At 46.0% G+C, this 15,596-nt stretch overlaps 1 protein-coding gene across 2 annotated transcripts in view; it reads left to right on the top strand.

Moving 5' to 3' along the window:
* Positions 1–10,351: 10,351 nt before the first annotated feature.
* The window catches only part of DCP1B (decapping mRNA 1B), a 52,297-nt gene continuing 47,052 nt past the window's right edge, over positions 10,352–15,596 (top strand). For both annotated transcript variants that reach the window (XM_005664125.4, XM_003355609.5), the window contains exons 1-2: positions 10,352–10,512; positions 14,533–14,573. In XM_005664125.4, coding sequence (XP_005664182.3) covers positions 10,366–10,512; positions 14,533–14,573 — 188 coding nt within the window. In that variant the 5' untranslated portion in view covers positions 10,352–10,365. The remainder of the gene's footprint in view (positions 10,513–14,532; positions 14,574–15,596) is intronic.

The raw sequence follows: 15,596 nt of genomic DNA, 5'->3' as shown, positions 1-15,596 counted from the left end.
AAGTATTCAGAACCTCACCCTGGTGGAGACATGAATGTTGTTTGAGGCCAGTTTGGACGGCGACCTAAGGTTTGTCTAAGTCACATTGAGCCTCCAGAATGCCTGGCCTTCTCCCTCCTCCGACTGGATGACGGGTGGGCTTTAGGACTCGGCCGACAGCTGCATCAGATAGCACACCAGGATCTCACCGCCAGAGGCATGTTAGTTAGCGCCACAGACCCAACAACAGTAAAATTATGTTCTGATGACTAGAAGCAATAGGTAAGGGGGAAAAACCCTCAAACAACACCCATCTCCGTATCATGCGGGTAAGTGGGTATTTGGTGATTACCCAGGTGATGGGATCAATGTAAGCAGCACAGAACCCCTTCTCTGCCCTCCCTCTGAAAACTCTATTTGGGAGCTTAATGATCTGATTTGCCAAAATTAACCGAGTAATTACAAAATTGGTGTCCTTTTCCTTTTGTAAGGGTGGTAATGCACCCCAGTGCCATTCTGAAGGCCACACATGCTTGAGAGTCCTTGAAGGAGCTGCCTCATTTAAAGACCAACCTCATAAGTATCAACTGAATTCTTAAGATGTTTGCCAAGGAGGCAACAATTCTTTTGTTGTTGTTTTTTCTTTTGTTTTAAATTATTTTTTCCCACTGTACAGCAAGGGGATCAAGTTATTCTCACATGTATACATTACATTTTTTTTCCCCACCCTTTGTTCTGTTGCAACATGAGTATCTAGACATAGTTCTCAATGCTACTCAGCAGGATCTCAAGGAGGCAACAATTAAGTCTCAAAGCTGAAAACCAGCAGAAGCAAATGTCTCAGTTGCCCTGACTCTTTTTCTTTTCCTCCATGGGCCCAGGTTTCTGTGGGTACCCTTCCCCCTCCCCCCATCCTGCTCTATCATCTCTTCCCCTAACAGATTGCTCTGTCTCCAGCCCCATCCCACATTGCAGCCAGAATCATCTTTCTGAAACGTAGATGTCACTTCTCCTTTAAAAACCTTCAAGTGCATCCCATTGTCTGGAGAATAAACTCCAAACTCTAAGGTCCGAGCCAAGCCCCAGCTCCAGTATGTCTTTCCCAAGCTCTATCCTGAATGAGCAGAAAGAGTCTAAATCGGTGGATCCCACACAATTATGGGCACTGGAACCACCTGGGAGCTTGGCCCATCCCCACGCCCAGGTCACATCCCATCTCAGTTCCATCAGAACGTCTTGAGGTGATGCCAGAAACTGTCATCATAGATAACACCAAAACTGTAATAATGCTTTGGTCTCCTGGATTGCCTGGAGACTAGAAACTTCTTTTAGAACTATTTTTTAATATACTTATTGTTATAATAAAAATATGCTATAATAATTTGTTGTAGGAGTTCCCCGGTGGCCTAGCAGTTAAGGATCCAGCATTGTCACTGCTGTGGCACAGGTTTGATCCCTGGCTGGAGACTTCCACATGCTGTAGGCATGGCCAAAAGCAACAACAACAACAACAAAATAATTTAACTTTAAACTCCTGGAAGGCAGTGTCTGTATTTAACTTTCTGTTATATTGATGATATTTAGATAGTTCTTGGCACCTGACAGACACCTAGCAGATGTTTGTCAAATCAGAGAACAAATGAATGAGAGATAAATAAATAATGCATTTTATCAAGCAGGAGACACTGAAGTAGAGTGACGTTTAAGAGGACTTAAAATGAAGAATAAGGTCATTTGTGTCATTTTAAAAGACAAAGCACCTCATTTTACATGGAATTGATCACCATAGGCCTTGATAAAATGATCCAGTTGGAAAGAGCATTACCTGGAAACCAGGAGGCACAAAGTTTTGTCCTATTCTGTTATTAACAAATTACCATCTCAGTAATTTATTTTTGTCAAGTGTTTGATATGTTTCAGGTGCTTTACTTGTATTATTTGTTTGATTCTCAACAACAATACCATACAGTCAGTGTCATAAATAACCTCACTTCACAGGGAAGGAGACAGAGCTTCACGTGGGAAAGTGAACTGTCCAAATTCCCCACCTGCCAGGCCACTGGGAGACGTGTCCTGGGCACAGAGGCTCCTCCCCAGGCCACAGTGGAATCACTTTGAGGAGATTCCCGGGCCTGCCCTCACAGGTAGATGGAGGAGTCTGGGTGAACCCTGGCCATGGCTGGTCTTTTTTTTTTTTTTTTTTTTTTAATGACCACACTCATGGCACATGGAATTTCCGGGGATCAAGCCCACACCTCCAGAGCAATCTGAGCCACTGCAGTTGGATTCTTAACCTACTGCGCCATGGCAGGAACTCCAGAGCTGGTCCTTTTTAAGTGCCCTCCTGCATCTTCAGCGTAGCCAGGGTTGGGGACTTCTGCCCTGGGTGCCCTGCCTGACTCCTCAGGCTTTGGTTCTCTCCATACAAGGAAGTGGCTGAAACACAGAGCTTTAATACCTAGGAATTATCTCTGCCCCCCTCCATCCCCAACAACAAGCACAGGCATAAAGTAGGTTCCTCGGACTCCATACATGAACTCCCAGGCAACCTCCTCGTGGAGTTTTCAACCCCCATTAAAAAGACACTGGGGCAGGAGTGAGTGACCAGTATGGCTTCCTTTGTGAGACACAGTAAAGGAAATAAAAGCTCAAAGAAAGAATAAGGAGGAATCAACGTGGCCCAATGAGCACACAGCCAGCCCTGCCCAAGGACGGCCTCACAGCACTGGGGAGGGGACAGAACCCCTTGGGGATGGTCACAGCTACTCTCACTCTGCCTCCTAGTGACAAGTGAGAGATGGAGGGGAGCCAGCCTGTCCTAGGAGAAGGGAACCCCAAAGAGCAGAACGAGAGATGGCTGAGCAGGGCGCACTCCCGGTGGTTCAAGGACACGAAGGGGGAGACATGGCCGAGACCTGGGGGTCCCCAGGGAGGAAGGGATGGCCTTGAGAGGGTCTCATTCAGTCCAGTGTGAGCCATGGCCAGAGGGGACTGAGGTGGCATAAGGCTACTTCTGAGTGGCCCATGGCTACTCAGACCAGTCCTGAGATGCTCTCTAACACTGAAAGCTCAAAGCACGCAGGAAAAGTCTCAGGGTCTAAGGACCCCGTGGCCCAGCCTCTACCCTCAGGGCCAGTTACCACTGTCTGGGTAGTGCCTTCATTTTGTCACACCTGGCCATTCATGGAAAGTGACAGAACCCTTTTTGGGGCCTCTGCTGTGCACCCCACAGCATTCCAAACCGCCATGCAGCATGCACCCCACTGTCTCATCCTAACTTGTTTGTGGGGCCATTTCCCACTTAGACTGTGGGCCCTGCAGGGCCTGCCTGGTTGCCCACAGTCCTGCCCTGTCCCATTCTAGAGCTTAACCAACGTTCATTGAGGGAACACGTGTGTGAAGGTTTTATGACAAACAAATGTAGAGACACTTGCTACCTGCTTTGCAGGTGTCGACAGGTGGCGGCGGTGGGGCGGTGGGGTGGGGAGGCTTCCAGGAGACATGAACTGCCCTCTGTATTATCCAGGGTCTCCTGGCTTAGGCTAAATGTGGCTTCTTTGAGTTCAGTAAGAGGGGTGCTTTTTAAACAGTTTCTTGTTCTCTTAGAAAGCCCATGTAATTTCTTAAGAGCAAATAAAACCAGTGACCTCAGTGTTTTTGCGGTTCTTAACACATTCATGCTAAAGGTCCTCAGAGGCAGCCCTCTGCTGCGCTGTCAACAGGCCCCCGAGTCACAGCCACGGCTCTGGCGTCCACGGCTCTGGCGTCTCCATAATAGCAGTAAAGGTCGCCCGCCGCAGAGGCTGTTCGTCACCCACAGGAAATGCAGAAAACACCCCTGCCCCTTAATCTCCAAGTTACCTCCAGGGAAACCAGCAAGGCTGTCATCAGGCTTTGTCCCAGGATGGGGAGCCTGCTCTGGACACTCAGACCCTGGTTTCAAACCTCATGTTTTATGATGACCTCAAAATACAGAGTGTTTCAAAGAGCTCTTTCAGCCACACTCACAACAGTCACAGAAATAGGTGTTATTATCTCCTTATTCCAGAGAAGGGAACCTGGTCTGGTTTGGACTTGATCTCATGCACAAGGCTGTCTGGGTGCTAACCTGCCTGACCTCCAGAGGGAGTGGTGGGGACCAGGGGAACGCCCGTGATCCCTGCAGATGAGACCTGAATCCCCATCCCAAGATTCCCAGAACACCACAGAAATAAGCCAGGGGGCCGGCAGTGGCAAGAAGGCGGAAAATTAAGCATCGGGATCATTAGTAAATTAAACGACAAGGAGCAGTGATTCTGCGCGTTGCTCATGTGTCTTTTGTAGTACACACAAATGTCTTTATAAATGATCAAGCACTACTTCTTTCTGGAAGTGAGCATGGCTCTCTTGTCCTGGATACAGACCCTGCTGTCGTCCGGAGCCGTGGTCAGAGGTTGAACGTCCACTGAGCCCTGCCTCGTGGAGTCTAAGCCCTTCGCATGGCTGTGTCACCCAGTTCTCACGGCCACCCAAAGAGGCAGACACTGTTATTGTCCCCACTGTGTAGATGGAGAAACTGAGGCCCAGGGTGTCACAGAGCCCCCAGTTTCCATGGCAAGGAGATTCAGACCTGGCCTCTGACTCCAAGCTCATTGCACTGTACTGTCTCCAAAAGAGAAGGGCCTCGTGCTACTGAGACGAGTTTATATTCGCTGCAGTTTAAGGAGATTGAAAGAATCCTAAATTTCAGAAGACTCAGTCAGCTAAAGTTACTCAGAAGTACTTCTGGTCATTAAGGTACCCCCAAGCACTAGGCCAAAAATATCAGTGACTTAAATGACACGAGTAGAAATACAGGTCAGATCCAATTACCATGGGTCCCAAGGGAGCGTCCCGGGGCTGCCTGTGTTCTGGGACTTTATTACGTTAAACATCACCCTCTCCCACTGCTGGAGCTCTCATGACCCTCACTTCCTTTCTCCAAACCCCAGTGCTTGTCTATCCATCACCATTTAACCCTTGACCCTAGGTTATCTTTTACTGTCACTGTTTTTTCACACATGCCAATCCTTGTCTCCTCCACCAGATTATAATCCCTGGAGAATAGTGACCAGGCTCCATCCTTTGTCACCTTTCCAATCCATCATGTGCTTATGACATGCACAAACAGGGGCCCACTGGCATGTAGCAGGTCCTCGACACAAGTTCCTCACTGATTTGTTAAACCACAGAGACCACAGACCAGACAACTCTGCCAAGGGCCAGAGAGCCACCATTTTAGGCTTCGCAAGCTGTCTGGTTTCTGCCCCCGTCTGCTGTTTCAGGGTGAAAGCAGCAATGCGATGGCTGTGGCTATACCCCGATAAAACTTTATTAACAACCAGGCAGAGGGCCCAGCAGAGATTATTTATGATGGGTCCAAGGGACGAGGCACCACGGCAGCAGGTTCTGTTTCCTTTCCAGGGTCCCAGCTCCTGACCAAGTCAAGAGTTTTTCCAAGCCTCTCACCTTGGACTTGAGTTTAGTTCAGCATAATATCCTTCGGGGCTTCATACATCATTTAAAGAGAGAAAAATCAATGGCTAAGTGAAGAGCTGATGTGGTCCATTGTAACAATAGTAAGTAATTAGAAAATCCTTCAAATGCATTCCACCAGGGGTCCCAGACGCTTTTTCCAGACTGCTTCTTACGGACCTCCACGGAAGCCATCACAGATAGTTTGAAATACACATTTCACCTGGACTAAAATGCTGTCGGGAGAGCTGATCGCCCCAGCTGGAGGCCACCTGAAGGACGGCAGGGATAAACAGTCCTTCCTCTGAACAGCGACTACCTTCCTCTGAGAACAAGAGACACAGCCTAGGAGAGAACAAAGCCCTCACACTTTCCTCGCTAAAGACGGCGGCCTCGGCTTTGATGTAACATGTAAAAGTCCTTAACAGGCTGTTCCATTGACCAAAATTCAATATACATTCAACAAATTGCTCATTATCATGTCTGGGCTTATCTACGTGTTGATAAAGCTGGCTGCATCTGACACAGATGGGGGCGGTTCAACTGAACCTGAACAGAGCCCAGAGCTGGGGAGCATCCTTCCAACCCTTTAGAGCACAGAAGGGAAGTCACCACCCAGACCTGTGGCCTCTGCTGGAATGAGAGATCATCAGGCCATCCCCAGATGACCCAGCGCTCCGGTGATGACCCCGCCAGGACCACATACGCCTACTTCACAGGAGATGCTGCTCGCATTCCAGCAGACTATCCACTAACACCCCCTCCAGCCACTCTGCCCCAGGACAGGACTCCTTGATGCGAAGTCGGCCACATTAGACAGCAGCTTCCTCAATTACCAGACACAGAGCTGCCTGTGTTTCCAGAGACACAGCAGGTGGTGTCTGCACAGCTTGCCCTGTGCCTTCTGAGGCACAGTCGAGAAACAGGGGGAAGGGTCTCCTGCCACCCTCCGCCCCCTTCCACATCCTGGTGCCTCTGGGTGACAGGGGCTGGGCTCAGCCACATCGGTTACCACCCTCTCTTTGTGTTTTAAGCCTGTTATGCTTCATTAGGAAACAAAAGCCCTTCCTCCTGTCCTAGCGCGCTCTGCGCATTGGGCAGCAACAGAAAAGATGTCATTGCAGACGCCCTCTGGGCCCAGGAAGCCCTCACTCAACCCCTGACAATGAGCGTAACAGAATAGATTTTACAGAACTGGCAGAAAGTCAGGGAGAGGTGAGAAGAGAACAGGCAAGGACAGTCCCTGCTCCCAAGACTTCCCGTGGCCCAGGGCCTGCTCCAGGCCAGGCTAGCAGAGGCTTAGTCCAAGCAGCTGGGCCCAGACTGGAGAAGTTCTGACCCTACCTCCTGCTACCTTCTGCTCTTCAAAGGCCTGCTCATCAGGCCTCTTCCCTCCCCACATCTGCCTGAAGCCCCTCTGATGATGTTTCAAATCCTAACCACGTTGCCATCTCAAGGAGCACGGAGCTACAGCTGCAACATCATTTCTTCCTGTTTGTGGTTTCCTGATAAACGCGTCTTAGCTCACATCCCCTAGCACATACAAATGTTGGGAATGAACCGCCTTGGGATTTAATGTGTTCCTTGTTGCTTAAGCAGAACTTTGTGGAGATGATTTGAGCCCCGCTAGGTAATTAGACAAGTAGAATCCCTTCTGGCTCCTATTAGCAATAATGATGATGGTGAAGCTAGTAATAGCTCTTTCATTTGCAGAACATTTTACACAAATCTTTTTCAGGTACATTTTCTTCCCATTTGCTCTCATTTACCCCACGAAGTTGTGATATTATGATCCCTGAGTTAGAGCTGAGGTCCCTCACTGAAGGCCGCATAGGTAAAAGCAAATGAGACTAGTTTCCCTCTGCAAGGGTGCCCTTTCTGCTGTGCTCTGCTGCTTAAAAAAGAAACAAACCCCGCATTGAAAACAACTGATAATACACAGCTTCAAACTGCGTTCCTCCACTCAGAGAAAGAGGGCATTAACTCCTCACTTCTGTCCCCTATGGTATAAAATTCCCAGCATGAAGGGCAATTCATAACAAGGAGCAGGGTGTCAGAGGGTGCTCAAGTCATTTTAGAATCATAAGCCCTCCAGTACAGTCTACTACCAGACAAACGCAAAATGCAGAGCCTCTTTACACAGTAAAGCAAAGAGTACTCGTAAAGCAGACTATGCATTTATGTTTCTAGACTATCACACCATAAAGAGTCAGTTTATGTTTGCATGCAAACATCCATGCACGGCTACAAAACCAAACATTGTTCAGTTATATTTCTATCCCCAGACAATTTAAACATCCTGTATTCCTACAATTACCTTGCTTAAATGGGGAATTTTGTCCTAGTCATTGAAAAGGTATAAAAATTCTAGACCCAGACAACATTTTTTTAATCACACTACAACTTGTTTTAAATTGTGATATGTCACTTTGTCATAGCACATGTTTTATCTCATAATGACAATTATAAAATAATCACAAAACACCTAAGTCTCCCAAATTTCTCCCAGGTATCATGATGAGGCTTCTGGAAACACAATGTAAGGATGACCTCACTGCAGAAGGCAGTGGAAGTGGAAGTTACATGGATTTTAAAATAATTTGCCAATTTTAAATATAAATAGCCTTTTGCTAATATAGAGCCTGCAACTTAGTATATTTGGATAAGTGATGATGAGCTGATTTTTCAAACACAGGTTATTTAAGTAGAAATTAGGCAGAAGTCTGTCTTCATCTTATAAGTTTAGATCTTTAAGAATTTAGGGGAAAAAATAATTTAAAGAGAGCAAACTCTATTGCCAGGAGATGAATAACACTGGGTGCTGAAGCTGTTGCAGGATTATATATCTCTTCTTTTTCTGAATGTGATCTCTAATCCTCAAGGTCTTTCCCCTTTCCTTTCTTGTTTTCTTTGTAGTAAGAAAATTAAACAAACCTTTCCATTTTTTTCTCTCTTCCTTAGAAGGTAAACACTGAAAGATCAGGACTTGTTATTGAATGCTATTTTATGCCAACTTCAATCTTAGTACTCCTTTTTTTTTTTTTTTTTTTGTCTTTTTGCCATCTCTTGGGCCGCTCCCGCAGCATATGGAGGTTCCAGGCTAGGGGTTGAGTTGGAGCTGTAGCCACTGGCCTATGCCAGAGCCACAGCAATGTGGGATCCGAGCCACGTTTGCAACCTACACCACTGCTCACAGCAACGCCGGATCCTTAACCCACTGAGCAAGGCCAGGGATTGAACCCGCAACCTCATGGTTCCTAGTCAGATTCCTTAACTGCTGAGCCACAACGGGAACTCCAATCTTAGTACTCTATAAATCACAGACTTCTTTTTTTTCAAAGCTGACATTTAAGGAGTATATTCAACTAACTCATGGTTGAGTTCAAAAGAATCAGTATTTACAAATCTCTACTCAGCACAAGGCACTGGACCAAGTGCTAGAGAGACAATTAAGGTATATCTACACTCCCTGAAATTATCAAAAGGTAGACTTTGCCCACAGACCCCAAGACTCAAAGATAAATTCCTTTATAAAAGAAAGGCTAGGGAATTGACATTGTGGTGCTGTGGAAACAAACCTGACTAGTATCCATGAGGATGCGGGTTTGATCCCTGGCCTCACTCAGTGGGCGGGGGATCTGGAATTGCTGTGAGCCGTGGTGTAGGTCACAGACCTGGCTTGGATTCCTAGTAGCTGTGGCTGTGGCGAAGACCAACAGCTGTAGCTCTGATTTGATCCATAGCCTGGGAACTTACATACGCTGAGGGTACAGCCCTAAAAAGCAAAAAAAAAAAAAAAAAGAAAAGAAAAGATAAAAGCTAAAGCTTTAGTGAAATGTTTTCACAAAAGTGTAATCCAGTTATGTACATAACAGACATACCAGAGTGATAAACATTCACCTTTCTCCGAAGTTTTAAAGAGCAAATCCCTCATTATAGACTTTCCGAATACCCAGCCGTCTCATCAGAAAAGACTTTAAGTATTGAGAAGCTGTCAAGCTCATGGCAGTAGATACACATTTTGTAAACTTCTAATTCTCAATTGAAAGCTCAAAAATTATCATTGGCAACAGTAATTACTCCTTGTTTTCCTGAAAGTGACAGGTGCACGTTATTTATTTTCCAAAAAAGTCTGTCAAATGCCTGTCTGAATAACTGTAGTCTGTCCTTCTTTCTTTCAAGGAAAAATAGTGTTCCATGAAAATAAAAATAAAAACACTAGTTCAGCTTGCAACTCAAGCACCCAAGTTTTCCTGGAGGCAAACATGGCAGCTCAGTCTCCAGCACACGTACTTTATGCATTTTGCCTATTTTTCCATACAGAATTTTTAAAGCGCACCGAAGGGTTGAAACGTAATAAAACTAATAATTTTTCTGCCTTATCACGTACACTATCAAGTGACAGTTGTATATATAGTGTGGTGCCTGCCTGCATTCACAGTAAGACCCCTGCACTTTCTCCCACCATTGTTTTTGCAGCATTCATGCAAAAGTCAGCAAAAAGCATGAGTCCGATGAGTTTTAGGATTGTAACGAGAACGGTTCTGACCTGGCAGGCCCACTAAAAAGGTCTTCGAGTCCCCAGGGTGTCAAGGACCGCACTTTGAGAACCGCCGGATATCCGCGCCTAAGAAACTGCAGTTCCCTCCCTGCTCAGTTATAGACATTCAAGGCGTGTTTATTGTAAGTCTGACCGCCGAGCGCGCGGGAGAAGATGCGTCAGGCATCCAGCCACCCTGGGGTCTGCGGGATGCTGGCTGGACCGCTCAGGAGCCGGCTTGCGGTTGCCTTAGCAACGATCGCGGGAGAGCGCAGCGTGGCCATCGACCAGTGATGCCTGCGCGCTCTGCGCTCCACTGACGGGGCTGCCGCGGCCCGCGGGCGGACGGGAAGATGGCGGCGGCGGCTGGTGGCCGGGCGGGGAAGGGGCGCGACATCAGCCTGGCGGCTCTGCGGCGCCACGACCCCTACATCAGCCACATCGTGGACGTGGCCAGCCAGGTGGCCCTGTACACCTTCGGCCACCGGGCCAATGAGTGGGTGCGTGCATGCGGGGTCGGGCGGGGCTGGGGGAGGGGCCGGGCAGGCGGGGATTGTCCCTCCCAGGGTCTCCCCCGCCCTGGCGACACCCGCCGTTGGTTGCCGAAGCGCGTCCCACGGTTTTGACGGGACTGATCGCACCGAGCGGGTCAGACACACTCCTCTGACCCGTTCCGTCTGTGAGGAAAACTCCCGGGGAATGGATAGCACATCATCACCCTGTCTCGTCCCTGCAGCCTGCTCGTCTCCTCGGCCTCAGTCTTTAAAATCCACTCCTAACCCATTTCCCAAAGTAGATGTTAAGAAACAGGTCCTAAAGTTGTCTAGAAGAGAACGGTTTTGCACTAAGTTAGTAACTGAGGAAATTCACCGAAACGCGTCGGGAATGGGGTCCGCTAGCTGGAGGGAAGTGGGGACACCTCCGCCCGCGTGGTTCTATGGGAGGAAGACCAAGCGCAGGAGGCAGGTTGCTTCTCCTGGTTTTCCGGGGAATGTGTTACCCTTATTTCTGTATAAAGGACATTGAACGATTCAGTGGACAGTTTCGTCAGTGGCCCCTGTAAAAATGCAAAGGTGGTCTACATGTGGCTGTTACGCTGCCCTGTAGGAAAATACCAAAGGCATAGTGTCCCAATTCTGGCGAGGAAATCCCGGAGCAGAGACGAGGAACAGGGGCGTATAGTTCTCTGAACTGACCTGATGCCAGGGCGAGAGTCTGGGGAGTTCTAGAGATGAACAGGCACAGTTTCCTCCAGGCTTTGGATGCGATCTCTGAGACAGGTACCTGTTAACACAGTGACGGAGTCTTACGGAAGCCCACCAGGCCCTTCCACTATAGCTCATCGGAAGGCACAAGTGTCACAAGACATTATTTACAGGAGTTATGTTTTCCTGCTTCCTGGACTTGTTGCCTTCGGACCGTGCATAAGTCATTCCGTGAAAGGTCATTCTTTCAAAGTGCTGATCTCCAAGGCTGTGGTAGCCAGAAAAAAAGAGAGAAACCTAGTTTAGCTGCAGAGCAGTTGCTGGGGTAAACAAATTGTCACAGGTCTCCAGGTGCCCCCACCCAGGGCTTCTGGATGGGGGCTCCTGAACATGAGCCTGACAAACTTATACAGAAAATTTTTAAGCTTAGAGGAGAAAATATACACAGGTGGGCCTTCCAGGAGGGGACTTCTTGGTACACTGAAAATAGATAAAGGATGACTTCAGTCATTGTGCAGGAGGAAAAAGGAATGAAGGGTGGACAGAAAATGAGCTGCTTTAAAGGAGGATGGAGAAGGAGTATGTTAGGACTGGAGGAAGAATTTTGGAACTAGACTTACTTCCCATTGCCTGGAAAGCCCACTCCTTAAAAATACCTGTGTCGATTTTATCCTGGTGCTATTTTTACCTCTCAGCCCTTGAAGAAGTAGTTCTTAACTGGAGTTGATTTTGCCTCTGGCCAACATGGGCAGGGTCTGGAGAAAAATTTTGGTTATCACTCTGAGAGGGAGCTTGTTACTGGCATCCAGAGGGTAGAGGCCAGGGGTGCTGCTAAATATCCTGTAGTGCATGGGACAGGCCCCACAACAAAGATTTATTTGGCCCCAAACATCAAAAGAAACTGCCTTAGAGTAACTAGTGTCCCGTTGTTATTTCTAGCTAGTGATTTTCTAAGGTCTGTGTGTCAAAATCATTTGGAGTTTTAAAAAGTGCAACCCACTGAATTAAAATCTCTGGATATGAGGCCCAAGCATTTGATGTTTGTTGAAAGCTTCTTAGAGGACTCAGATGCTACGAACATGATTGAGAGAGACAAATTTAGAGGGTTAATGGAGATTTACTTTTTTCATCATTTTAAAAGAATAATGAGATATAGATTGCACTGAGTTTTTTTCAAAAGTGTCAAATAGTGTGCCAAGTTCCAATAATTTGTAAACTAGGACTGTTTTACATTCTATTTTATTATTTTAAATTTTGCTTAATTTGGGAGCACTTGTTAGATTTTATAATAGAGCGTAACATTAAATCATTAAATCGTACTTCTAAAATTGAAGCTGAAATCCCCCAGAACTGTGAACTAATACTTAAACATAAAAGTCTTTCTTTACTTGGAGAACCTAAAGAGGATCTAATAAAATCTTGCTTTAACTATTCCTCACACCCTCAAACCTGGGATTTGCCCAGAGGGAAAAAAAAAATCTGATTACCCTTGAATAATTGTGGAGGGACGAAGAAAATGCATGAGTTTGAGCCGTTTCAGCCATAATAGACCAGAAATTTAGATTTCCAAAGCCCTTTTTTTAATCTAGGTGTCATAGAACCTTTGGTGAAAAATATGCTTTTTCATCAAAAGATCTGAGTGGTGGTGTAAGCTGATTATCTCTTTTCAGTGGAGAAACTGAGACAGGATGATAAACTAATTAAGAATTGCAGGAGTTCCCGTCGTGGCGCAGTGGTTAACGAATCCGACTAGGAACCATGAGGTTGCGGGTTCGGTCCCTGCCCTTGCTCAGTGGGTTAACGATCCGGCATTGCCGTGAGCTGTGGTGTAGGTTGCAGACGCGGCTCGGATCCCGCGTTGCTGTGGCTCTGGCGTAGGCCGGTGGCTACAGCTCCGATTCAACCCCTAGCCTGGGAACCTCCATATGCCGCGGGAGCGGCCCAAGAAATAGCAACAACAACAACAACAAAGACAAAAAAAAAAAAAAAAAAGAATTGCATATTTTGCATTAGAGAATAATTTCAGGAGAAGCATGCCTTTTATAATTCTGGTTCTGGATTTTCTAAAATTAAATTTGAGCATGAAAGGCTTTTTTTTTTTTTCCCTTAAGGAAATGGTAACTTCTGTTACTACTTCATTAAGGAAGAAAGGAAACAAGTCAGAAGCTATTGGCTTTCTGTGTGCTCATCTGTATAAGCATCCTGATTCAGATCTCTGGGATGAAGCAGTCCAGGATCAAATACTGTTTTGTCCTCATAGCAAGTGATCACTTTATAGTCTAGTTTAAGGATGACAAAATTACTTGAGCGTAGAAAGGGTCATACTTTCAATTTTTTGTGTGCCTTTCAGAATTATCATTTAAGTATTACACCTTTGTTTCTTAAAGAGAGTGTTTTTCACCAAAATTACAAAGCACTTACACTTTGAATGACTTTGCTAATGGGTATATAAATAACAAAATGTCAAGAGGTTAAATACAATGCTGAAATTAAGCCATGTGAATAGCAAAAATACATTTTCTGAGTTGCAATGGTCTGATGACTAGTTAATCAGACAAATGGATTGTTAAAAATTTTGTTAATAAGCTGAATATTTTTATCAGGGCCTAGAGATGGAAAAGAGTCTTTCCCAGTGAATTGAAATGATAGTTGATTATTTTAACTTTACAGCTCCCCAGTTCCTCTAGATCTCTTGAGTCCTAGCTTGGTCCTGCTTCTGTCTAACTTTATTTCAAAGACCAGACTTGACTCTCAATAGTCTGCACCAAGTAGGTGATTGCTTTGTCTGAAATCTACAGCATTATTTCGGCCTTCTGCATAGGAGTCAAAGTGGAGTTATTGCAGATCACCTGCCCTCCTAGGTGACAGGATACTATAAGAGAATAGGAAACCAGAAAATAAAGAAAAGGAGACCAGGGTGCAGCCATGAGGGCTTTGTGCAGCTTGCCGTGGCCCCAGTTCAGGGGCTGGAGGGAAAGATAGCATACTTAACTATATCTCAACCTTCTGAGATATGTGGAGCATACTTATTTATTTTTGTTCAGCCAGAGGTGTGTTGGTAAAGAGAGATACCGATGGCTTATTTTGTAAATGATGAAAGCATGCTTCCTGTTGCTTGGTCAGCCGGGCCACAGTTGGTAGAAAATCTGTTTCTCCTTTTCCCAAGAAATGCCCCGCCTGTTACGTATATTTGGTCCCACTTGAAACTGGATCCAGTTCCTTTTCTCTAAGAAGCTTATGTTCTCTGTCCTCTGTGTTTCCTGTTCGTGAAGAGAATATACCCATTTTGCTGCTTGTTTTGTTTTTATTTTTTAGGAAAAGACTGATGTGGAAGGAACCTTATTTGTTTACACAAGGTAAGAGTGTTTTACTTTTTTTTTTTTTTTTTTTTTTTTTTTGTCTTTTTGCTATTTCTTTGGGCCGCTTCCGCGGCATATGGGGGTTCCCAGGCTAGGGGTCTAATCGGAGCTGTAGCCGCCGGCCTACGCCAGAGCCACAGCAACGCGGGATCCGAGCCGCGTCTGCAACCTACACCACAGCTCACGGCAACGCCGGATCCTTAACCCACTGAGCAAGGGCAGGGACCGAACCCGCAACCTCATGGTTCCTAGTCGGATTCGTTAACCACTGCGCCACGACGGGAACTCCCGTGTTTTACTTTTGTAAAGAAACGGACAGTCTTTGAAGTAATGCCTTAGCTCTGTGTCACCCTTCTTAAGTGTAGTTTCATTTCAGAGAAGTGAAAAAACTGGATCTTAGTTTCAAGTTATTAGCTGACATAAGGAAGGGAGTACTGAGTAATGCCATCTGTGTAGTGTGCCGAGTACTCATTTCAGAATATAATTTAAACTTCCACATAGATAAACTTAAATCTGTGTTTGTTTTTTTTTTTTTAAACAGTATTAAATATTCTTTTTTTTTTTTTTTTTGGTCTTTTTGTCTTTTTAAGGCCGTGGCATATGGAGGGTCCCAGGCTGGGGTCCATTCAGAACTGTAGCCACTGGGCTATGCCAGAGCCACAGCAGCATGCGATCCGAACCCCATCTGTGACCTACACCACAGCTCACATCAACACCGGATCCTTAACCCACCAAGCAAGGCCAGGGATCAAACCCACATCCTCGTGGATGCCAGTCGGGTTCGCTAATTGCTGAGCCATGACAGGAACTCCAAATATTTATTCTTTACTTCAAATGAATGGTCCAAAGTGCCTGAAAGTAATGGATCGACAAGAAGCTAGGAGTATGCTGTTAAGAATGTTAGGTTATTTAATCAATATTTGGAAGAGGGTATTATTGGTCACCCCACCCTTGACTCTTTAAAAAAGCATGACCCAAAATTAGAGATGTCTTTGAGTCCTCCATTGTAGACCTAGTAGT

Source organism: Sus scrofa, chromosome 5, assembly GCF_054392235.1.
Source record: "Sus scrofa isolate SSC_HxYL_T2T_F1_AM1 chromosome 5, Sscrofa_HxYL_maternal_Yorkshire_Landrace_v2.0, whole genome shotgun sequence".
NCBI lineage: Eukaryota > Metazoa > Chordata > Mammalia > Artiodactyla > Suidae > Sus > Sus scrofa.
The sequence above is the reverse complement of the archived record's forward strand: the minus strand, read 5'-3'. Positions and strand labels throughout refer to the sequence as shown.